The following is a 25,162-nucleotide window of genomic DNA, read 5'->3' on the forward strand; positions in this document are numbered from 1 at the left end:
AAATTTGATTAAAAAATTGGCAGAAGACCTGAATAGACATTTTTTTACAAAGACATACACATGGCCAACAGGGACATTAAAAGGTGTTCAACATCATTAATTATCAGAGAAATGCAAATCAAAACTACAATGAGATACCACCTCACACCTGTCAGAATGGCTATTATCAAAAAGACAAGAAACAACAACTGTTGACAAGGATGTGGAGAAAAGGGCATCTTTGTGCACTGTTGGTGGGAATGTAAATATGTGCAGCCACCATGGAAGACAGTATGGAGGGTCATCAAAAATCTAAAAATAGAACTACCATATGACCCAGCAGTTCCACCCCTGGGTATGTATCCAAAGAAAATGAACACTAAATCAAAAAGATTTATGCACCCCTGTGTTCATTGCAGCACTATTTATAACAGCAAAGATATGGAAACAACCTAAGTGTCCATCAATAATGAATGGATAAAGAAGATGTGATGTGTTTGTATATGTGTGTGTGTGTGTGAATATTACTCAGCCATAAAAAAGAATAAAATCTTGCCAACTATGGCAACATGGATGGACCTCGAGGGTATTATGAAAGTGAAATAACTAGAAAGAAAAACAAATACCTTATGATTTTATTTATACGTGGAATCTAAAAAATAAAACAAAAAGAGACTCAGATACAGAGAACAAACGAGTGGTTGCCAGAGGGGAGAAAAGGGTGCAGGTAAAGACAAAAATATGAAATGGATTAAGAATACAAACTTCCAGTTATAAAATAAGTCATGGGGATGTAATGTATATAGAGGGAATATAGTCAATAATACTATAATAATTTTACATGGTGACGGATGATAACTGGACTTACTGTGTTGATTGTTTCATAAGGTATAGAAATATTTAATCACTATGCTGTACACCTGAAACTAATATGTTATATTAATTATAACTCAATAAAAAATTTATTGAAACTTGTTTTATGGCTCAACATATTTTCTCTCCTAGTAAACAAACCATGTACCCTTGAAAGGAATGTGTATTTTGCTGTTACTAGGCATAGTACTGAAACAGGAGGGAAGGGGAGCAGGGCACAACCTTTGAAAGAATGACATAGCCATAGGATATGACAGAAACTGGTAAGAGCCAACTAGATCCAAGATGGCGGAAGATTCGACTTCCAGTAGACCTTGAGCCTCATTATACGCTCATTGTAATGCATTAGCTAAATGACACTCCCACAGGCGCCATGACAGTTCTGAGGCCAACCATAAAAGGTCAGAAGTGGGTGGTGGCCCAATTCCTGGAAATCTCTGCCCCTTCCCCCAAAATAGCTGGAATAATCCCCACTCATTAGCCTATGAAGTTACGCAGCCCATAAAAACTAACCACACCATGTTTTGGGGCCTCTTGCCTTCTGAGATGGCCCACCCTCTGCCTGTGGAGTGTGTTTCTCTCTAAATAAATCCACTTCTTACCTATCACTTTCTCTCACTGAATTCCTTCTGTGATTAGACATAAAGAACCTGAGCTTCATTAAGTCCTGAGACCAGGTGTGTGATCTCAATTAAAAGACAGTGGGTTCTGGCTGGGTTTGAGTCCCCACCCATGGGTTCAAGTGTAATCTTGAGTCGCACAGTTTCAGTATTGTATATCAATTAAGCCACGAGATTTGATAGTGCTTGAAACTATTTCAACTGATTTTTTATTGTCTAGTTTTTGTATTGAGTTCTGAGAGGGATATGCTCAAATCTCCAACTACGATTGTAGAATTGTCTATTTTTCCTTATTTTTTGCTTCATGTATTTTGAAACTGTGTTATTATGCACATGTATACTTATAACTGTTGCTTGTCTTTTATCAGGTGTATGGGTCATACTTTCCTTTATCTCTGTGTGTCTTGTAATATTTTGCTGGCAACCAGATGTTTTACATATTGCATCGCAATGAGTGTTAAGTATTTGTTTCCCATCTTCCCAGCTTCCTGTTATTTGGTAGTTTACTTACATGGACTCTATCTTCACCCTCAACCTCCAGTTTAGGCTTCTGCTGTTGCTCTTCAGGAAAGCACAGCTCTGGGTGTGCCCACAGGAATACTGAGATGACCAGGGGTACTAGTCATCCCATTCTCTCAAAAACCACACCCAGCTGAGAACTCCTCTAATTGCCAACACACTGCTCTATTATTTTCAGCAGCGCCCTGGGCCATGAATTGCCTCAGGAACAAATTCAATCAAATTGTGACTGTTCCAAAGGAACAGTCTCTGAGGCAGGCACTTGAGGCTATTTGCTCTACTATCCTGGTTTCTGTCTCTCCTGTTGTCTTTGGGTTTCCCAAGACAGTCCTTAATTAGCCTGAGCTTTGCAGTGACTTAAGTTGTGATGCTTTGTTATTATACAGGAGCCCTGGTGATGTGTCAGTTAAGTCTGGGACTGGGGAGGAACTCGTCTTTAATCCTGTGATTAGGTCTCGGGTTTAGTGGTCTGGGCCCCTTGGCTGCACCCTTCAGTGCCCGTCAGCTCACCCCTCCCTAGCTGAAACAGGAAGTACAGAGAGGGCTGGAAATGGGTACTTCCCTTCCCCCACCTTGGTTAGGCTCTGGTAAAACCCATGTTGATTAAGTATTTGTAAAATAGATTTCCTTTAAGGCAGATCTTTGTTAAGGAGAGCAGAAAGCTCTGAGCGTATTTCAAAACGGTTACTTTCCTGCTCAACTTCCATCTCCTGCCCTTCGAACACAAGCGGATTTTTCTCCAATCGTCGCCCTGAGATCCTGGTGGGGTGCCTGGTAGTAAAACTCATGAGAACGAGGGGTCCTTCCTAAGTAACTTAGTCCAAGCTAGTCTCTGCTCCATCTCCAGCAATCTGTCAATCACCCTGCATGGACTCCTACCAGGGGTGGCTGCAGCGGTGGTTTCTAGTCCTGGTAAGTTGTCATGCCTTGTATTCACCTGTCTCTCCAGTTTTCAGAGCTGCAGTAAGTATGCCCTGTGTCCTCAATTCTCTGAGGGATCTAAAAAGAGTTGCTGATTTTGAGTTTTTTCAGTTTGTTTTTTTTTTTCTTGTGAGGACAGGGGTGACAACTTCCAAAGTCTTTACCTGCTGGACTGGGAACCAGAACTCTCTCCTTCCTTTTTCATTTTACTAATGATGTTTTTTGATGAGCATTAATTTTAATGAAGTCTAATTATAGAATCCAAGTAACTCCCAATTCAGTATTCAACAGTTTAAAAGTATGAACTTGAACTGGATAATTTAGGGATAACCATATGTGGAAAGAAATGAGGGAATCTATTACATGGAACATTACTTTTTCTACACATAGCTCTAATTTTGAGAGAAGAGGTAAGTGAGAAGCTAGTGTTTCAGAAACTGAAAGACCCAGGTTTATTTAAAGCTCTGCTTCATACTCATCATACTTGTTAACACTGGCCCAGTCAGCTTCTCTGGCATTTCTCACTCCTTATCCATAAAAACAATGCTAACAACACCCAAGTTGCAGGGTTATAAGGTACAGATAAAATGCATTAAAATCCATGAGTGATTTTTTTCCTACCTTATTAATCTTATAAAACTATCAGCTCTAAACTTCCACCTTTACTCAAAACTCTTTATTCATGTAGAAATTTGGTAATTCCGAGCTGTAATCATATTCCATTTTTATCAAGTGATTTTTATGATTGCCTCAAGGAGACTTCCACAATACTTTGCTAAAATATCAATTTAAGGGCAATGGCAATTCTATGAACACTAATTTGAATAAAGATGATGAGGCTGAAATGGTCCCTTATTCACATGTAGTATTAATAAGAAGTATGTTGCTTTTGTGAAAATAGATCCATACTTTAAGAACGAAAAGTAAACCATGTATTTGATGATTTTCACACAACTTAATGATTGATTTTCTTTGGAAATCAATTGATATTGGATCTTAAATCATGGCAATTTGTGGTATATGTATAAATGTACTCCTAATGTTGTAGTATGTACTGCTATGAGTAGTTAGGATCAGAAGAAATCCTTATGTTCCAGGATGATGTAGGTCTAGTAGCTTTAACAACTTTAAATCCCATCTATTTAGTTTAATTCTGGAAAATAAAAATTTAAAGTAATACTATATAGTATTTTCCAATCAATATCTTAAATGCTCACATTCTTCTTTTTAACCTAACTTGTGTGATAAAGACTTATAAACATGAGTTCTATTTCTCAACACGAAACTACCTTCAAGAATATTTAATAATAAAATAATATACCAACTCCTCAGCATATGGAATATATAAGATCCTTCACAATCTGAATCTAATTTCTCTCCTAAGCAACATTATTATATCTTAAATTCTTGTGCCCTTGCTTCTGTCCTCAGTGAAGACAACTGAAAAAAAAAAAATCAAACCAAATATCCCATCATCTCCTCAACTTGCCACGTCCTTTCTTACTATTAGGCTCCTGCAAATGTTTGGTACCTTTACCCTGAATTCCCTGACTGAACCCTCTATACACACATACCTCTTTCATACTTCCTCCTCACTGAAGAAATTTCTATTCATCCTTTAAAAACCATCTCAAATACCATAGGGCCATTACAATTTTCCCTAGTGAAATTATATCCTTGGTGTTTCCAAAGTAATTTGTCAAAAACTCTTCTAGAATCCTTATTGTAAAATTTTGAAAATACAGAAAAATTTAGATTATCATTTTAACCACATCACTTGAAAAGAATTTATTTCTGATTTTGACATTCATAGAAAATGTAAAATTAATAAAAAGTATTTTTAACTGTCTTTAGTAAAATCAGAAAAGTATTAAAATTGAAGATGCACATTTACCATTATGAAAGTCAACAATTGTAACTATCTCTTCTGAAGCATTTAAGTTACAAATTGTCTTATTATGTTTCGTAATTAATTTTTATGTGCCCACTTTTAGGCAAGGACTATGTCTTGAACTGTTTTGTATTCTCCTCTGAACATAACACAATTTGAATTATACAGGAAGAACTTAAAAGATGTGAGATGAAACACTAAATGACCTTTGATTTTCTTTTATGAGCTTTATAGAGGTATAATTTATATATAAAATGAAATATCCCAATTTTAGGCAAACAAATCAATGAGTTTTGACAAATGTACTCAGCTGTGTAACTACCACCCACCCAAACCACCATGTAACAATTTCCATCACCTGAAAATGTTCCAATGGCAACCAAGGGTCTGCTGTCTTTATACTCTGTGTTCTCAGGAATTTCATATAAACAGAAACAAAGAGTACGTCATCTTTTGTCAGGCTTCTTACACTTAGCATAATGTTTTGAGGGGAGGGTCACCCATATTGTTTAGTGTGTAAAACAGTTCATTTCTTTCACTGCTAAACAGTATTCCACTGCAAGTGCAATCTGCTTGTCCTTTCACCAACTGATGGACATCTGGAATTCTGTTTTGTGCTGTTATGATACAGCTATGAACACAGTGTGCAAATCTTTATACGAACTTGTATTTTCAGTTCTCTTGGGTAAATATCTAGGAATAGAATTGCCAGATTATATGGTAAATCTATGTTTAACCTTGAAGAAATACCAAACTGTTTTCCAAAGCTGGTCTACTAGTTTGCATTCCCACCAGCAATATATGAGATTTCTAGGTGCTTTGCTTCCTTGCCATTACTTGGTATTATCATTCTTTTTAATTGGAACTATTGTAGTGGGTGAACAGTAATAGTTCACTGCGGTTTTAATCTGCGTTTCACTAATGACTGAGCATCCTTTTGTGTACTTATTTGCCATCTGTATATCTCCTTTGGGGGAAGTATCTATTCACATATTTTGCCTATTCTTTTTAATCAAGTTGTCTTATTACTGAGCTATAAGAGTCCGTTACATTCTTTTGATAAGTCCTTTATCAAATATGTATTTTATAAAAGACTGTTTTTGCCTTTTCATTTTCTTTACAGTGTCTTCTGGAGAGCAAAAATATCTAATTTTGATGAAGTTCATTTCATCAATTTTATATTTTGTATTTCATGTTTTCCTAGATAGTGACCTACTGGGGAAATTTATGTTTATTTTCTCAACGTAATTGTGGCAATTTTCTAAAATAATAGCTTCTGTCAGTTATCATATTTCTATTAGTGTTATATAAGTGACTAATTACAAAAACCTATTAAATAATAATGAGATATTGAAAAATCTGGACCAATTCTTTTAGGAGATATAAAGAGAAACAGATTGATACAATATATTTCTTTTGTATTTGCTTCTTCTCCTAGAGAAAATCATTGTGTTTATTTTTAAAAACCCGAGTTACTTATATGATATTCACACAAGGGATTTGTGATCAATATGATTTTTACAATTTTCAAGTTATCCCCTTAAAGGGAAATGGCAGATGCTACCTCTCCTTCTTCCTCACTTTGGGATACAGGAGCGATGGTGAGTGAGGCACTGGGCGACGAGGATAAGCACAGCATGCTAAGGACAGCAGAGCAATAACACAAAAGAAACATGAGTTTTAAACCCCATGGAGCCACCATACTTTCCCAGTACCAATTTAATCCACTGTAATAAGGGGCCTTTGTTGCAGCAACCATGCCCATGTTCCAACTAATAAACTAGCACCCACTGAATGCATTTAAGTGAAGTACTGTATTCAAAACAACTGGCACAGCGTGAGACGCAGAGTAAATATGACAATATTAGCTATTACACTACAGTACAGATTTAGAGACTAAGAGAAAAATTCGCAAAGTAGTATTTTCTTTAAACTAAGACACTTCGGAAACAAATAATACAATTATTTTAATAGGTATCTTCTGGTAGATTCCAAGTAAGTGGGACAAAGTTGTATGACAACATTAAATAGCTCAACAACCACTTTCTTTAATATGAATTGTATTTGGTAATATAATGGTAAAAGCAAAAGTACTGATGGAAGTTCTTACCATGGAAAGGTATTCATTCGTACTCTGTTCTTATAAATCAGAATTCCTCCTGACATCACTCCAATCATAATTTCATTGTTACTTTGATCCTTCAAAAAACAACAAGAAAAAGAAAATGGCAAATCTAAAATAAACTGTTAAAGATATATTTTAAAAATATGATTAGTTTTTTTTACACAGTGTGACATTTCATCAAAGGCAACAGTTAACTGAATATTTACAAATCCATATGGTAACTGTTACATCATAAAAATAAAGGACATACTTCAAATCAAACTTAAATGTTGCATTATTAAAATTTATTAATCTAAAGCAAAAATGATTTCAGGATTTCCCACAGTTTATAAATGGGACTGACTCTTTGATATAGAAAATCAAAGACCTTCTCATCTTATAGAATGACAAGTTAGTACCCATCTTTCCATTTCTAAAACTATTAAGGTCCAATTACTGTGTAAATATGGTGGTAGGATTGCAAAAGTGAATAAAACCTGGAGTTCAGAGTTTGGTGAAGGGCAACCTGTAATAAAATAATATTTCCAATATAATGAGAAGTTCTGTAACAGACATAATACAACAAAAACATTATGGGAGTATAGAGTGGGGACAATTGCTGGAGAGTTTGGAAGGCTCCTGAGAAGGAAATTTGAATTATGCTTTGATGGGTGAGTTCTCATGCTGACTGATCCAACGTGAACAGCTGACCTGCACTATTAAGAGAATGAGTGGAATTAAAACTTTCCTCAGCTGCTAATCAGTCTTGAAATAGCTCTGCTTCTTGACTTGAAATATACTATAGGCAAACTAATATAGCAATAATGCTTTTATCCCTAGCATTTATGTGATCAGAAGATAGAACTAATTAATGAAAATATAATCAAGATTTTGTAATTGTCTCCCTAGGAAAAAACCTTTAAAATGTAGTTTCAATAATTTCTAATTAAATGAAATATTACTAAATTAGCCTGTTAGGTAAGCTAATGTGTAGTAAGTGGCCAAACACAGCAATGTATGTTAATTTGTCTGGCTACTCCTTTTCTTTTGCAATAACCAGCACCACTGCACACTATTATCAGAGTCTTAAATCACTGTTTAAAGGACGTCAATCAGAAGTGTGAAGCAAGATGGCAGGTCCAGCTTCACAGACGGCGACTTAATATACGCTCTGCTTATTCCTTCTGCTCCCAATCTCATAAAACATCAGAGAAGATATATGAAAACAGAAAAAATCCCTAACACTTGAAAACAATCCATAACACTGAAAGGTATGTAATCAGTGGGGCAGACATTTTGAGGAGTCTGTGAAGACAAAGTGGATAAGATCAGATTTATGGAGAGAAAATAATTCCAGAAAACTGCAGCCCAAGGGGAAGCCTCAAATTGCCGTCAGGATGATCAGGTAGGAGCAGGAAGATAATTAGCTCCTATCAACCCTACAATCTAGACTGAGCTACAGGACACAGAAGTGTGTGCAGCCTGTCTACAAGTGTGGAGCAAGTGTGGATACTGGGGACAGGAATAGAGTGATCCCCAAAAGGCATGGAGAACCCCAAACTGAAAAAGCAAACTATAGGCACATTCTACCTGGCAGTTCCTTCCTTCCCTCCTCCAGCACCTAAAACAGGCCACAGTAAGGACAAACATCACGCGTGACCAAGTGAAGTAGGAATCACAAATACGAAAGGAGTATACAACCAAGGGCCACCAAGCACTTGAGAAGAACGAATGCCATTAAAGAGATATGAAAAACTCAATAAATATGTAAAGAGGTCAGGCTGCTATGTTGGTAGAAAAACGTTAAAAAACACTGCAGGGATATCTAGGAATTCAAATTCTTCAATTATAGCTATCTATGTAGCTATCAAATTCTCAAATCATAGTTATCTAGACTGAAGTATCAGTTCCCAAGGTACTGCCAGAGTTGGGCAAGAGAACCAAGAAAATAAGTATTACGTCCTTTATGGATACAAATGCTATTAATTCCAGTGTATAGAAAAACGAACGCTGACCACCTTATTTTATGCTTTTCTCATCACTTATTACTATCTAATATAACGCTATACATTGACTTGTTTAATCTGTTTATTTTTTCTCTTCTTCACTAGAACCTAAGTAGCAAAGTGCAGGGCCTTTGTTTTGCGCCCTTTCAGGTTTTTAGATGTAGAAAGGCCTACCCATTTGTGAAATGAATGGACCTCTATTATCTGTAGGAAAATATCTCCGCTGTTTAGCTTGGCACTGAAACGACCACCCCATCCCATTTCATTTCCCCCTTTATAATTAATAAAAACCTGCTTCCCATCAGGCCATTCCACGTGTTTTGAGTACCCATAATTACATGTTTTAATTAATGCTGTTCTCATCTCTTCATGTCTCTCTGATGAATCAAATCAAACCTAACCAAAGTCTAGATCAAGTCCACCTTCTCTGTGAAAACTTCATTAGCCCAGTAGAATGTACTGAATTGTACCATGAACATGTAATCAGCAAAGTCCAGACTATGTGAAACTACAGGTGAAATGGTGCAGTTCCTTAACAAGAAAATTCTAAGGAACGGTAAGGGAAGAAGGGATTAAAAGACATTTAAAGTTATTCAGTTAAAACAAACAAACAAAAAGCAAGACCAAATTTTAGTATCCAGGAAGGCACACTGTGTGATAAAACCACAGAAGAACAATGTAGGAAGGGGCTATGATTGGTACAGTGTATAAAAAGCGTTTCTGGAATGGCTGGCTAAAGCCTACTGCTGACCTGCGTAGTATTTACAAAGATGTTCACTAAGATATACACACAGGTGTATGTGCTTTATTTTACAACATGTTAAAAAGCAGCAATGTAAACAGGATGAGATTTCGGAGGACTGTGAACAGATATTCTAATATTCTCTACCCATGCCTCAACTGTCCATTCACGCTGCCCTGCAGTGTGCCCTCCCCTCCTTTCTGGTGGAGACCACAGTTCTACTCTCCACTAAGTCGCTGGGACCACTTAACCATTCTAGTCTCTCTGCAGTCACATGGTAAGAATACAATAATAACACAAAGCCACTAAAATTTTCCATTTAGTATCTTCAGACCACAGTTGAGCTCAGGTAACAAACTGCAGAAACAGAAACCATGGATAAGGGGGGACCACTGTATATTTTTCTAGATCTTTGTTTATATATACAAAATATAAATATGTAGTATTTATAACCACACAATTTCTTTAATCAACAAAAACTGGGAAATATTATTGCATAATTTTTCTTTTGCACTTAGCATTTTGTAGATATCTTTTCATATCAATATATATACCTCTAACTCATCAGTTTTAACTGCTGCATATTATTCCAAAATATGGATTTATCACAATTTCTTAACCATTTCTGTTGACTCATTTAGAGATTTCTAAATTTTTAATATTACAAACAATGCTGTAATAAGAATCCTTGAACACATTATTTAAAACACCTCTATAAAAAGGGTGGAGTCAGAGAAATGGAAGTGGTCAAATATTATATTCATCTCAGTATTTGCACTCCAAAGGGGTTATACCAAGTTATACTTCAACATGCTCATCTCTGTTTTTCCTGTATTTCTACTTATATGTTTTAAAAAATTACTCTATTGTGGGAACTCTTTATAAAATATGAATACTAAAAAACTTTCTGTAATATGTTGAAATTGTTTTCACCTTTACCTTTTAGCTTTATGATTTTCCCCTATATATATCATTAGTTTAAAATTATTGTTTGTATATTTTTCATGTAGTTAGGTATAAAGTTAGCCATAATACACACTCATTAATAATTAAAAAAATATTTCTGTGTGCCCTATATAGGTCTAACAGTGTTACGTGCTCTCAAATTATTCAATGAAAGCGAATACAAGTAATGACCTACTGATACTTTCATAAAGAAACAGAAGAATCAAAAAGGGGAAAGAAAAAAAAAAAGCTATGTCTAGACAGGTCCTGATGAGTAAAAAGCACATAGCAGAATATGGAAAATCACTGTGTGATCTGAATATTTTAGGGTGACACAGATGAAATCATATATATAGCTCTATTGTACAGAAGAGATTCTTTTCTCTGTTTCAAGGGATTATATTTTTAAATTATTTGATTATTCGAACAAATATGTCCAAAAGTCCTCAAATATATGCAGGTTAAAAACAAGGTTTTTGAAGAACCTTAAAACAGAAACAGATATCATATGATTAAATTAGTTAACTTCTCTGTGTCTCATTTTCCTCATCTGGAGAGTAAGGATGATAATACTCTTACTTCACAGGGCTGTTTTAAGGATTAAATGAGATTAATATACATAAGCCCTAAGAAGGTTGTCAGGCACATAGTAAATGCTATAAAGGTGTTTCCTGTGATTATTATCTGTAACCTGTACAGTAAAATCTCTCAAAATTACTGTTCTCACAGTCTTTCTTGAATATTCTCTGATCAATCAGCCTTTGGCCATCACAATAGCTCCAAAATTGCTATTACAAAGTCAATACTGGTAATATTACAATAACTTCCACATTTCTAATCCAATGCTCATCTGACATAGTTGACCACACCTGATTCACCTGGCTTCAAAGACACACAAGTGTCTGACAGAAAGAAAGGCATTCTTTTTGAAAGGCGTTCTTTCTATCTAAATGGCTATTTCTTCCTCATCTAACCTTTAAAATTTGAAGTGTTCCAGCTCTGAGGAACTCTAATCTTCAATTGCTACTAGCTATGTTCCTTCAGTGCTCCCGTGTCACGGCTTTAAATATTATCTGTAAGCTGACAATTCCCAAATGTATGGCTCTAGTCCAGACCTCGCCTCTGAACTCCAGTTCCATATACTGAATTGCCTGCCTTCCTTCATTTCGATTGATAAAAGTCTTCTAAAATTGCATGTCCCAAGACTAGCTCCTGACCCACCCTCTCAAATCTGCTTCTCTCTGATTGTTACAAATTACTGAAGTTACTCCATCCTTGTAGTTGTTCAGGCCAAAACGTTAGAATCATTCCTTGAATCCTTTTTCTCTCACACCCTAGAGCCAATACATCAGTCAGTGCTGTCACTTCCATATTCAAAATACATGTAGATTGGGTAACTTCCCTGGCTGTCCAGTGGTTAGGACTTCACGCTTCCACTGCAGGGGCCCAGGTTCGATCCCTGGTCAGGGAACTAAGATCCCGCAAGACACACGACGCGGCCAAAAAAAGTTTTAAAAAAATGTAAATCACACCATGTCTTTTATCTCCTCAAACCCTCAACTGGCCTTGCTTATAATTAAAAGCCAAAGTCTGTAAAATTCTTACAAAGTCCTGGTCCACCTGGACCTTGTCAATACGCTCCACTCCAGTTCACTGTACCAGCCATACTGTTTGGTATGGAACTTTGCTGTTCCTTGAGGTGCAAAGCACACTATTTCATGGCCTTTTATTGCTGTTTCTTCTGCTTAGAACATTCTCCCCACGGATATCTGCACAACTCCCCAACGTCTGTTCACCTTCTCAGAAGGCCTTCTCTGATATCCCATTTTTGATTGTCTCACTCCCCTTTCTCACCTTAATTTTTCTCCACAGCATCTATCACAATCTGATATATTACCTTTTAATTAATCATAAAAAAACTGAGTAGAATATACAGTAAAATGCACAAACCTTAAGTGTATAACTCAAAATTTTACAACTTGCATAACTTGAGTATATACACTTACATGTAACCACCACAAACCAACATATACATTTTTCCAAATCCCAAAAGGCTCCCTCAGGAGCCTCCCAGCTAGTAACACCTCTGCAGAGGGAACTGTTGTTCTGACTTCTGCTGATATAGACTGGTATTTTGCCTATTCTTGAACTTTACTTCCATGGAATCACATACTATGTACTCTAATATACTCAATTATTTGCTTATAGTCTGTCTTGCCCACTGGAATGCAAGCTTCATGAGGGTAGGATTTTATCTACTCACTGCTGTATCCATGGTGTCTATAAACAGGACTTGCAACATAGAAGGTGCTCAATAAATGTTCACTGAATGAATAAATGAATAATCAAAATAGCATCATTAAGCTTTCCTTTTCTTGAAACTTTGAAGGGCAAAAGTTATTTTTCAGTAGAATTATCTTCATCATTATTACAAACACCTATGGAAATAAGATATTCACAATTAAGCCCAAAACTTGGGTAGAACTGTTTTAGGGTCAATTTAGAGCATCCTATACCTAACAAAAACCTAAGGCCAAGCCTTCTGTGATTACATTTACATCTAGATAACCAGGAATCAGTTTCTTAGGAAAACAAAGAGTTTATTTATATCATGCTAACTTCTTTATAAAACAGAGATTAAACTTGAAGATCTACGGTATAGATATCGTATAGCTCTATTATGCTATTTTATTCCACTCTCACAGTGTAATAAATATTGACTGATTTTCTAGTAAAGATGATAGGAATTTAGTGAGCCCTCAAGCCATTCATTTGATAGGAATTTAGTGAGCCCTCAAGCCATTCATTTAACAAGTTACTTAGGCCAACAATTAACTCCTGAGATAGTGCTTCTTCCATTTTTAGAGGTCAGAAATTCTTTATAAATATTTAAATTTAGCTCCCACAATGTTCCTTGGTATTAATTTAATATGTTCAAATTATTTTATATTTTCAAGATTAATTTGATATCTGTTATCAATTGATCCTAACCACAAACTTAGGGGTAACTAATTATTATTCTTTCTAGGTGAGTCTGAGAGCAGTGCACAGAGGCTATTGGGTAGAAATAATGATAGTATTTGTACCCATGGCTTGTTTAGAAGTATATTTCTTAATTTCCAAATACTCGGAGGATTTTTAAAGTCATCGTTTTCTTATTGTTTTTAGCTTAAATGTACCATGAACAGAAATTATATTCTGCATATTTAAAAATAATATGTACTCCAAACTTGTCGGATACAGTATTCTACAGTTTGCTATGTTGCTAAAATCTATATTATGCTGATTTTTAAAATGTCTGTTCCATCAGTGATTGAATAAATGGGGTATGAGAATCTATCACTTTCTTTTGCTCTGTGACAGACATTGTTAAGAGAACAAAAGGGCAAAACAAAGAGTGGGGAAAATATCTGCAAATCACATATCCAACAAAAAAAGTGTATCTAGAATATATAAAGAGTTCTCAAAACACAAGAGTAAAAAAAGAAAAGAACAAATTAAATAATGGGAAAAACACCTGAACAGACATTCATCAAAGAAAAGATATGATACCCAACATCATTAGTCATTAGGGAAATGCAAAGTAAAACCATGATGAGATAAAACACACCTATCAGAAAAGCTTAAAAAGAAACAAAACAGTACCACATGCTAAAAGGATCTAAAACAATTGGAACTTGCAAAGATGCTGGTGGGGATGCAAAGTGGTTCAGTCAGTCTAGAAAACAATTCCATAATTTCATATAAAGCTAAGTATACACTTGTTATATGACCCAGAAATCCCACTTTGGGATTATTACCCTACAGAAATGAGAACTTAAATTCACACAAAAACCTATAAATGAATGTTTGCAGTAGGCCTATTAATAACAAAACAAAACAAAACAAAAAATACTGGAAACGACCCAGATGTCCTTCAGTGGGTGAATGGAGAAACAAACCATGGTACATCCATATAACTGAATACAATTCAGCAATAAAAGGCATGAACTACTGAACTACACAGTACCTACAATAAATCCCAAATGCATTACTGTAAGTAAAAGAAGCCAGTCTCAAAAGATTACATACTGCAGGATTCCATTTATAAGACATTTTGGAAAAGACAAACTATGGAGTCGGGCAGCAGACCAGGGTTGCCAGGAACCGGGGCTAAGTATGAGGGTGGACTTACCAGTAGGAGGCTGGGCAGCACAAGCCAGTGTATTTTTTTGGGGTGGGGTGGGGGGTGGCGGTGATGGAACTGCTCTGTTTCTGTTTGTGGTTACATAAACCTACACATGTGTTAAAAACTCATACAACTGAACACCAAGAAAAAAATCCATTTACGATGTTATTTTAAGAAACAAATATTCCCACGCTCCCTGCCCTCAAATCTTTTGTGTTTTTTTTTGGCTGTGTTGGGTCTTCGTTGCTGCACGCAGGCTCCCTCCAGTTGCGGCGAGCGGGGGCCACTCCTCGTGGCGGTGCGCGGGCTTCTCATTGCAGTGGCTTCCCTCATTGTGGAGCACGGGCTCTAGGCGCGTGGGCTTCAGTAGTTGCGGCACGCGGGCTCAGTAGTTGTGGCTCACGGGCTCCAAAGCACAGGCTCAGTAGCTGTGGCACACGAGCCTAGCTGCTCTGCGGCATGTGGGATCTTCCCGGGCCAGGGCTCGAACCCGTGTCCCCTGAATTGGCAGGCAGATTCTCAACCACTGCGCCACCAGGGAAGCCCCTTCAAATCTTTTCTTCTTTCCTTTTTATCCTGAAGCTGTCCTGCATTCTTTTCTTTTCTACAGTTTCCTTTTCCCTTATTCATATAATCTTGCAGGCGTACTAAATGTTTTTGTTTTGTCAAATAGGCCACGTTCTCTCTTGATTCCCGGTCTTCCTTCATCCTGATGGCTCTATGGTGAAAACTACTCCCTTGGCTAGTTCTTATTAACTTTTCTGGCTTCAGTAAATTACTACTAAGAAGCCTTCCCTACCCTCTGCTCCCAGGCTGGATTAGAAGTTCCTGCCACAGGGTCCCATGGCATTCTGTACTTGCCCCTTCATATTCTCAAATACTTAACTGTTCATACATGCTCTAATTCTTTCCCCTCACTATCTTGTGAGCTCCATGAGGGCAGGGATAATTGATGTTTTGTTCACTAAGTCATCCTTAGTGCCAACACTGTGCAAGGCACATAACAGATGCACTGCTATGACGGTTCTAAGACTTATTTGCATCTTGCAGATTGCTATAAATAACTTAGTTCTACTCTAATTTTTTCAGCCTACATTCTGGAGGCAGAGAGAAAAGATCTTACCTTGCTTTTCAAAATAAAATATTATTTCAAACATACTTTTGCTTGTGATATTCAATTAAAACTTAAGTATTTTCTTTATGTGTCCTCTCCCCTCTACCTTTTGTCCTTTTTGTTCCTGAGGCTACAAAACTTCCCTTCATGTTCACTGAACATTTGCACATTTTCTGAAGTTCTCCACATCCACATACAGCAGAAACACCTTTTCCTAGCTGGGTTATTTTGTGGGGTTTTTTTTCTTTTTTTTATTTGGTCTGTACAAAATATTTAAAATTTAAATTCCTTTAATTTGGCACTCTACATTTATGGCTTTCTGAGACAGAGTTTTACAATCTACTAATTTAAACAATAAAAAAACATAACTTAAACAAATCAATAAATAATGATATGGTTAATTATGTATGAGATCCAGCCATGTCACTTAAGTTAAAAAAAGTCTAAGATTCTTTGTATTATATTGACAGCAGTCAATGATAACAGCAGTCTAAACCACCTTTAGAAAACTGTTTAGCACTAAAATGACTGATTTTAGTGGTCTTTTTTACTGTTAACCATAGTCTAGTGCACATATTTAAAGTTCCATTTGTTTTAGACTGTACTATAATAAAAACCAAATCTAGTGACCACTACGTTACCTTTGGAGAATCACGTTCAAAAGTAATAGCCCGCAAAGAGGGAGGGAAGGTGAAGGGCCCATTCTAAAGAACACAAGAAGTTCAAGGGAGACTTAAACATTTTAAATGGAACCAGACAGACTTCCAAGTCACAAATGCTCAGAATTACCAGATCCAGTCATGTGAGGAAAGCAAGTCATTTGGTTTTTTAAAAGGAATGGGTCTGCATATGTCTATATGTTAAAATAAATTAAAAATAACTATCTAAGGAAAACTTAACTCCCTTTCAGGCTGGGATCCATATTAGGCTTAGTAGTTTGTCCCAAGAAAATATAAAACCTATCACCAATTAAACTGATGATTACCTATAATTCCACTTTTCATTAGGTATAGAGAATAGCTGTACTTCAGGTACTTCTAAAGGAATATAATCTCTTGACGAAACAATCATGAGAAGGAATCTAGGTGAAGAGACGCACAAATGAAGGATAGTCACTCACAAATATGCTTATGGCAGGAGGATAACAGTCTTTTGGAAGCAGCAAATTGACACAATGAAAAAGAAGTCAGGGAGGATGGTGATGGGATGAATTGGGAGACTGGGATTGACATATATACACTAATATGTATAAAACAGACAACTAATAAGAACCCACTGTATAAAAAATAAACTAAATAAAAGCTTTATCTCCTCCAAAAAAAAAAGAAAAAAAATGTTAGGGTGTTGTACAGGAAAAGCCAGTGATTATAGAATTCCATCCTAACAAAGGAATGGCAGAGGGGCAAGCAAAATATGTAAATACAACTGATTTTGTGCTTTATAAATAAAAATTTATAATGATGTTACTAAATGATGAAAGGAGTGTAGTAATACAGGCCTCAGTGAGGTGAAAGCATCTTTTATGATAATGATTTCATAAAAGTTAAAAATTCAAATTACTTTTCCTGTAACAGTTTTTTTTATTTGTTTTTTAAATTTATTAATTTATTTATTTTTGGCTGCATTGGGCCTTTGCTGTGCGCAGGCTTTCTCTAGTTGCGGCAAGCAGGGGCTACTCTTCGTTGCGGTGTGCAGGCTTCTCATTGCGGTGGCTTCTCTTGTTGGGAGCATGGGCCCTCGGCGCACAGGCTTCAGTAGCTGTAGCTCGCGGGCTCTACAGTGCAGGCTCAGTAGTTGTGGCACACAGGCTTAGTTGCTCCGGGGCATGTGGGATCTTCCTGGATCAGGGCTCAAACCCATGTCCCATGAATTGGCAGGCAGATTCTTAACCACTGCACCACCAGGGAAGCCCACTGTAACAGTTTTTATTTTGCAAAATAAAAATTCTAAAGGTAATGTCTCTTATGGTCAGCAAAAATTATCCTTATAACATAAAACACTACCTTGAAGAAAAATAACATGAAAAATCCACTTCACCCACTCTTCTTGTCAGGTATTGAATCTTAAGTGATTGTAACTGTGAAAATACTTATATTCAGAGGAAATTTTCAGTGCGACTATGCTGGCAGCACTCACTGTTCCATTTGTTGCCTAATCCTATCAGGGCATTAAAGATTTTTTTTGCTGAATAATGGTGCCTAACTCAACAATATCAAAATGCATTTTCTTCACTTACCCTTGCATAGTGGAATTCAACTCCATAGAGTTCTAAGGTACGTGCTGTGTTCAGGTAATTAAATTCTGCTTCTGCAGGAGATAAGCCTCTGTAAAAACATCATTAGGTTAAAAATTATAACAATCACAGATATGACCAAATTACAAAAAGGCGATTTGTCTGAAACTTTCCAGCATTCTGATTGACTACTTTACAAAACGCCACGTGCACGGGCACTCCTCTTAGTTCTGTGCAGTAACATCTAACTTTTCTGGAAGGTACATTTTCAGTAACACAAATTATTATTTTGTAGAATATTTTCTTATTTTCCAGAAACACAAGAATGCACCAGCTTTTTAAAGTTCTAAGCTACTCTCAGACTTAACTTAAAAAAAAGCCACTCTCAGACTTGCAAAGCCACTCTCAGACTTAACTTAAAACAAATATGTTTCGAAATTTGGTCTACACTCCATATGTGCATTGTAATCACACAGGGTGCTTCTGACACATGCAGTCTCTGGGGCGAGCTCTGGAGCAGGGCTTCTCAGGGTGTGGTGCACAGACAGGTGTTGACTCATAACAAGAACAGAAATTGAGAGTGTCAGCCTTTTGTAGCACTCTGGCAGAGTAATTTTATGTCTGTTGCATCTAACAACAAAAAAGTACTTGTTAATTTTTTATGTCTTTGTTTATTTCTCTATTTTATTTTTCTAGTAATTCATTTTTATTATATTTTTCAGAAGCATCATTCCATGAGAGACTGAGGGGAAAACTGGTCTTTCATCACAGGTAGTTTCAGATGTACTGTTCTTTAGAAACTGATATAGAATAAATGGGTCCAAATTGTTTATATTTAAGAAATATTCCAGGTGATTCTTATGAACACAAGTTTGAGAACTACTACTGTAAATGCAAAGCCTTTAAAGAGGCTATATTATATATAGTTCTAACAACCTTGGTTATCTGATATTATCAGGCGATAGCAGAGCAAAAGCAACAAATTAAAAATGCAAAGATATCACCCTTCATTCATGAATGATATCAGGGAGCAAGTAGCCTGCCAATGTATGATCATAAAAATGGGATTCCTCAAAAAAAGGAGATATACTTCAGTTTTCTATAAAATTCAATTAAGTTAAATAAATACTCTACTTTCTTCCCCACCCTCCTGCATTATAAACTGGATGATTCTATTTTTTCTTTCTTTAAAAATTTGCAGAACCATTTCTTTAAAGCAAATAGAAATATATAATAAATACCTTGTGAAATGTACAAACTTTTTCCTGACAGAACAGACTTGTCATTATTGGTAAATTTTTAAAAACAATCTGGTTTATCTTCAAACCCTTGGTTCAGATATGCAATGTGTAGAGCTTTCAAAATAAATGGCATTTGCTTTTAGACCACAACAGCCCCCATACCACATGAAGCCGGTCTGTTAAAATTCTCACTCATTAATCTTGTTTTAGATTAGGGTCCGCAAACCTTTACTGGAAAGAGCTGGCTGGTAAGCACTTCAGGCTTTCAGGCCCTATGGCCTCTGCTGCAACAATTCAGCTCTGCTGTTACGTGAACACAGCCACAGACAATGTGTAGGCCAATGAGGGAATCTGTGTTCCAATGACGGTTCACGTAAGGACACTGAAAGTAGAATTTCTCAAAATTTCATGTGCCACAAAATGTTCTTCTTCTTTTCATTTTCTTCAACTATTTCAAATGTACAAACCATTTTTATTAGCTCGTAGACCATGCTAAAGGAGGCAACATGCCATAGTTTGCCAACATGTTGTAGACACATGGGCCATTACCGAATGAAAGTGAGTCTCCTTATTAATAAGAGCTAATATTTCTTCAGTGCTTACTATGTGCCAAGCACTGTTCTGAGTACTTTGTATATATAAACTCACTTAATCCTTATAATAACACCAGAGGTAGATAGTTTTATCATCCCCAATTTACATGTAAGGAAACAGAAACAGACATAGAGTGATTCGGCTGAGGTTACAAGATTGTAAGTAAAGTAGCCTCATCAGAATTTCAAACGAGGCCAAATGAGTCTGGCTCAGATTCTTAGAGTCTAGTTCAGATTCTCAGCCAATATGTAACACTGCCTTAGTTCCTCCATGAGTATTTTGAATTGTATGGTAAAGCAAAACTGAACTCTGAACCAAGAAACAATACGATTTTCTATTCCAAGCGATAAACCTCTTCCTGAAAACTCATGTCACAGAAAATCAGACTCATAAAATATCAAAGTTGAATATTGTTATAAATGAAAAAATGCTACTATTTTAAAAGAATTTTATTTTTATTAATTTAGTACTACATAAAGTTCCTTTTCTTCTCTTGGCTCATTACCAAACAGAATTGATTCCTTTCACACAGCTAAAAACTAAGAAAGAATTGCTAAGTAGATTGAACTGTATATTGTGAACATATTATTAATATTCTAAAATTCCTTCTTAAAGAACTGGCGACTTTGTATAATAGCCAATACATGTCTGTTTACATACAGCTTTGTGTTTCTTAACAGACATGAAAACAAGCCTCATATAGCCTATGATTTTTTTAGTATAGATTACCTACATTTCTTTACAGTAATCATACTATTTTATATAATAGTAACTATTCTATATTACGTAATCACATTAGAAATAATTTAAAACATTTCTCTAGAAAAGATGCCATTAAGAAGTTTATCAAGTAAGCAGAAGAGTAAGTAAATCCTTACGTATGTTGCTGATGTAGTTTTGCAATTTCTTTTTCAAAATCTTGAGGTTGATTAGGAATGAAAGAATAATCTGAGAGGTAGCCTGGCAAGTTTTCTGATTGATTGTAGTCTCCAAGTTCAGCTAATAAATGGAAAGAAAATATTCACACTTCAATAAACACATTTTTCAAGTTTTATAGCCAAATCAGCAATGTCAAGAATTCCTTTATATTTCTGGAAGTAAAATATTTATTTCTACTGTTACCATTTAAGCAAATTATAACAATGCATTTAATGTTCTCCTAGGTCTTAAACAACTTCAGAAAAATTATTTTCAGGAATCAAAGTAAGTGCTAACTAATTGGATGTTTCATTACACTTTCTGTGTAGTCACTTTTTTCTGCATAGTAACATATGTTTAAATAACTCATACATTAAAGGCCGTACTACCAACAGAGACCATGCAATCACATGCTATTTGGCCCAAAGGTGGACTGATACTTACACTGAACAGCAAATGAAGCCAAAAGAGCAGCAGTGTTATAAGGACAGGGCAATCTAATAAAACAGAAAATAACTCAAGGTTAAACACAATAATTTTAAAAGCAATATAATTTATATTATACTATTCACACTTGAAGTTTCTGTGTGACTTACATTTTAACTATTAAGTAATGAACTTATCTGATGAAAGGAATTCATGCTACATGTAGCCATCTTTCAGTAGATAATCTGTTTGCAATGATCATGAACTACTTAATACAGAATTGGAAGTATTTTTAAAGCCCATTACTAAAAACTTAAAACAGCTCACCTTCCAGTAAGTATGTCTTGTTTGATTTGCAAGAAATACTGGTACCTTAAAAAAAAAAAAAGATAGCGTTTACTGGAATTATAACATTTAGAGTTTTAAAAACTGTATATTTACATTAACAAATAAAACTGAAATATTTAAGTATTTGCTTTTATAATATGCATACTAGCCCACGTAAAGATATTTTAAAATAAACTTTCATAAGTACATGAATCCAAACATTTAGAATTCTTTGATAAATGAAATTTGATACTTATATTTTGTTTCCCTAGCTTCTATTATAAAACTTTCACGAATTTAAGAATTACATGACTGAGGGAGATTAGGGAGAAATACTCTAAAGTGGGATTTCCCTGGTGGTGCAATGGTTAAGAATCTGCCTGCCAATGCAGGGGACACGGGTTCGAACCCTGGTCCGGGAAGATCCCACATGCCACGGAGCAACTAAGCCCGTGTGCCACAACTACTGAGCCTGCGTGCCACAACTACTGAAGCCCACGTGCTCCGCAACAAGAGAAGCCACCATAACGAGAAGCCCACACACCACAACGAAGAGTAGCCCTCGCTCACCGCAACTAGAGAAAGCCCGCACGCAGCAATGAAGACCCAATGCAGAGCCCTCCCCACCAAAAAAACAAAAAAACAAATACTCTAAAGATTGGTGTATGCAGAAAGTAGAACTGGGAAGCACAGAAAACTTAAGTCAGAGACATAGAAGAGCTGACAGTAGCAACACTAGAGACCAACTAAAGAAAATCACTCTTTCAGCTGAGCCAGGAAGCCAGCTGCAAGGACAGGCCTATGTGTTGATCACCGTTATCATCAGGCAGCAGGAAGCTGCTAATTGTAGAAAAGCACTTTCCATCTTCATTTGGGTTAAGAAAGCTCTCTTTGATCAAAAAAAAAAAAGGTAAGTTCCATTCCCTACTATTGCTCTACTATTAAAATTGCCAAGTACCCAATTTCCTTTAAAACCAACAAAAATGTAAGTATCCTGTAACAAGACTGCTGAAGTTGCTTACAAGATGGCACTCCCCTTCTGTCCTTGCTAGTGGGTAGTCATCCCTTCATAGATTTATCAATGCCTGGGTAAAGTCCCCTGTGCTGTATCGTGTTGGCAGAAGATAAAATTTTGTGGCTTTTAATGTTTAAACAGAGAATCTTAAGACCTTCATTTCACCCAACTAAAAAAAGTTCACATACTCCAAGAGCCAAAAATTATTTAAAATTTTAGTTGTTTAGCTGATTAAAGTCATTAAAGAGTTCCATGACAATAGTCAAATTACCAAAGAATGTAATTAAGGTTTTCAGAGAATCAGATAAAAAAAGCTGATACAAATACCCTGGCTTCATATATTAATGAATGAAGTATATGAATGCTCTGTTAGGCTTAATACATAGTATTACACTATTATCTATGTACTCAATCCAAGACAACATATTTCTATCTGGCCTACTTGGCTTCATAATTAAAAGTTAAAGGTTTCTGGTGGGAAAGTCCTTTTTTTTTTAAAAAAAAAATATTTATTTATTTAGGCTGTGCCGAGTCTCTGTTGTGAAACCTGGGATCTTCAATGCGGCATGCAGAATCTTTAGTTGTGGCATGTGGACTCTTAGTTGTGGCATGTGGGATCTAGTCCCTGCCCAGGGATCGAACCCAGGTCCCCTGCATTGGGAGCTTGGAGTCTTACCCACTGGACCACCAGGGAAGTCCCTGGTGGGAAAGTTTTACAGTTAGGATTGAAATGTGTATATCCTTGACATAATATTGTAAATCCTACACAAATAACACCTATGTTTCCTGAATTTGATTTACACACTGAGCAGTAAGGACTGATAGAGCAGAAACTGGAATTAAAAGTCCTAAGCTAAACCAGCCTGTGATCTTTGGCAAATTACTTAAAATTGGGTGGAGCCTTAGTTTCTCTATTTGTAAAAAGGAAGTAACATCACTTGCCTGGTATATGTATCCCAGGGGCCCTAAATATGGTGATAAAAGCCCAATTTTTAAAGACAATTAAGACCTTTAAGGTAGATTAATAATGATTGAGCTAAATGCAGAAATATGTTTAAGCTGTAAAAAAAATACAATAACATACCATGCACTAAACACCTATTATGTACTGAGTAGACCTAAGCACTAAAAAGATATGAAAGAAATGTCATTTGTATTCTGATGACTCCTAAGAAAATGCCAATTCTAATTACGCCAGCACCTGTTAATACAAATGACATTTAACCTGACGAAAGGTCTGTAACTACTTTCTTTTTTTTTACCACTAATCCAAAATAGAATCTCAAGGCAAGGAGGTGTAGCAGTAATTTCTTGTTTTGTGGGGTTTAAACTAGTCCTTAAAATTTAGCCGCTAACTGTGGCTAAGGGTATCCTACTATTAATCATGACCATAACAAGAAGGCTACCCAAGCACTAAAGTTTTAAAGGAGTATTTTTTAACCGTGGAATCACCTGGAAACCTATGCCCAGGTCCCATCTGAGACCTATTAAATCAGTTTCCAGGGGTGTTGCCAAAGCATCAGCACGTTTTAAAGCTCCCCTGTAAGTGATTCTAACTTGTAATCAGGGTAGAGAATCCTTGATGTACACAATGGTGATAAAAATAAAATCGGCCCTTCACTCCATTTTACCAAGCAACGCCAGTTACAAGGTTCCAGGACATTCCATTATAAAGGATTTTTGAAATAATGCATTATTTCTAGGGAGAACAAAGATAATATTTTAGACTGATGGACAGCACAATTCCTCAGTTTCTACCAAACGTGATTTTACTTTATTCTACTTCATGAAGATAGTTTGACTTTAATTATCAGTGAGACACATTTATTCCTTGGTTATGTCTTCAACACAGGCCATAAAAGAACCAACACATTCAAGCTCATTAAGAAATTTAAAGACAGTTTTCTGAGTGAAATAAATTATGAATATGGCTACAATTGACAATATTTTAATTGCTTATGTGAACAAACTTTTCATAAGCAGTAAATACATTAGAAATCCAATTAAAAATTATTGGTCTTTTATTTACAAATATTTCTTATAATTTAAAAATCTAATTACATAAATATATATTATGGAATACTTTGTTACTTGATTTCAAGTTACAAGTACTAGTAAAAAATGCATTTTGGGCTTTCCTGGTGGCGCAGTGGTTGAGAGTCCACCTGCCGATGCAGGGGACACGGGTTCGTGCCCCGGTCCGGGAGGATCCCACATGCCGTGGAGCGGCTGGGCCCGTGAGGCACGGCCACTGAGCCTGCGTGTCCGGAGCCTGTGCTCCGCAACGGGAGAGGCCACAACAGTGAGAGGCCCGCGTACCGGAAAAAAAAAAAAAAAAAAATGCATTTTAAAATCCTTTATAATTCACAATTTTCAGTAATTGAGAGTAGTTTCCTTGAAGTTCCTCCAAAATTAGGGCAAGTTTGACTCCACTGAGAATTATTTAAGATAAAAGATCTTGTTATTTTAATTATTTAACAACAACAACAAAACCTGACTAAGAGCTACAATATTAAACTAAATATT

At 36.0% G+C, this 25,162-nt stretch overlaps 1 protein-coding gene across 3 annotated transcripts in view; it reads right to left on the reverse strand.

Annotated features, from left to right (window-relative positions):
* PTPN4 (protein tyrosine phosphatase non-receptor type 4) overlaps positions 1-25,162 on the reverse strand; it is a 182,338-nt gene that overhangs the window by 73,482 nt on the left and 83,694 nt on the right. For all 3 annotated transcript variants that reach the window (XR_016394200.1, XM_022565515.3, XM_089916981.1), the window contains exons 6-10: positions 21,622-21,666; positions 21,313-21,365; positions 20,829-20,949; positions 18,119-18,206; positions 6,914-7,002 (exon numbers count right to left, since the gene is read on the reverse strand). Coding sequence is in view for 2 of the 3 variants with exons in the window: in XM_022565515.3 (XP_022421223.1) it covers positions 6,914-7,002; positions 18,119-18,206; positions 20,829-20,949; positions 21,313-21,365; positions 21,622-21,666 (396 nt within the window). In the remaining variant the exon portion in view is untranslated. The remainder of the gene's footprint in view (positions 1-6,913; positions 7,003-18,118; positions 18,207-20,828; positions 20,950-21,312; positions 21,366-21,621; positions 21,667-25,162) is intronic.

The sequence above is a fragment of the Delphinapterus leucas genome, chromosome 8, assembly GCF_059928025.1.
Source record: "Delphinapterus leucas isolate spDelLeu-1000000601 "Yukka" chromosome 8, BTC_Dleu_Yukka2, whole genome shotgun sequence".
NCBI classification, from domain to species: domain Eukaryota; kingdom Metazoa; phylum Chordata; class Mammalia; order Artiodactyla; family Monodontidae; genus Delphinapterus; species Delphinapterus leucas.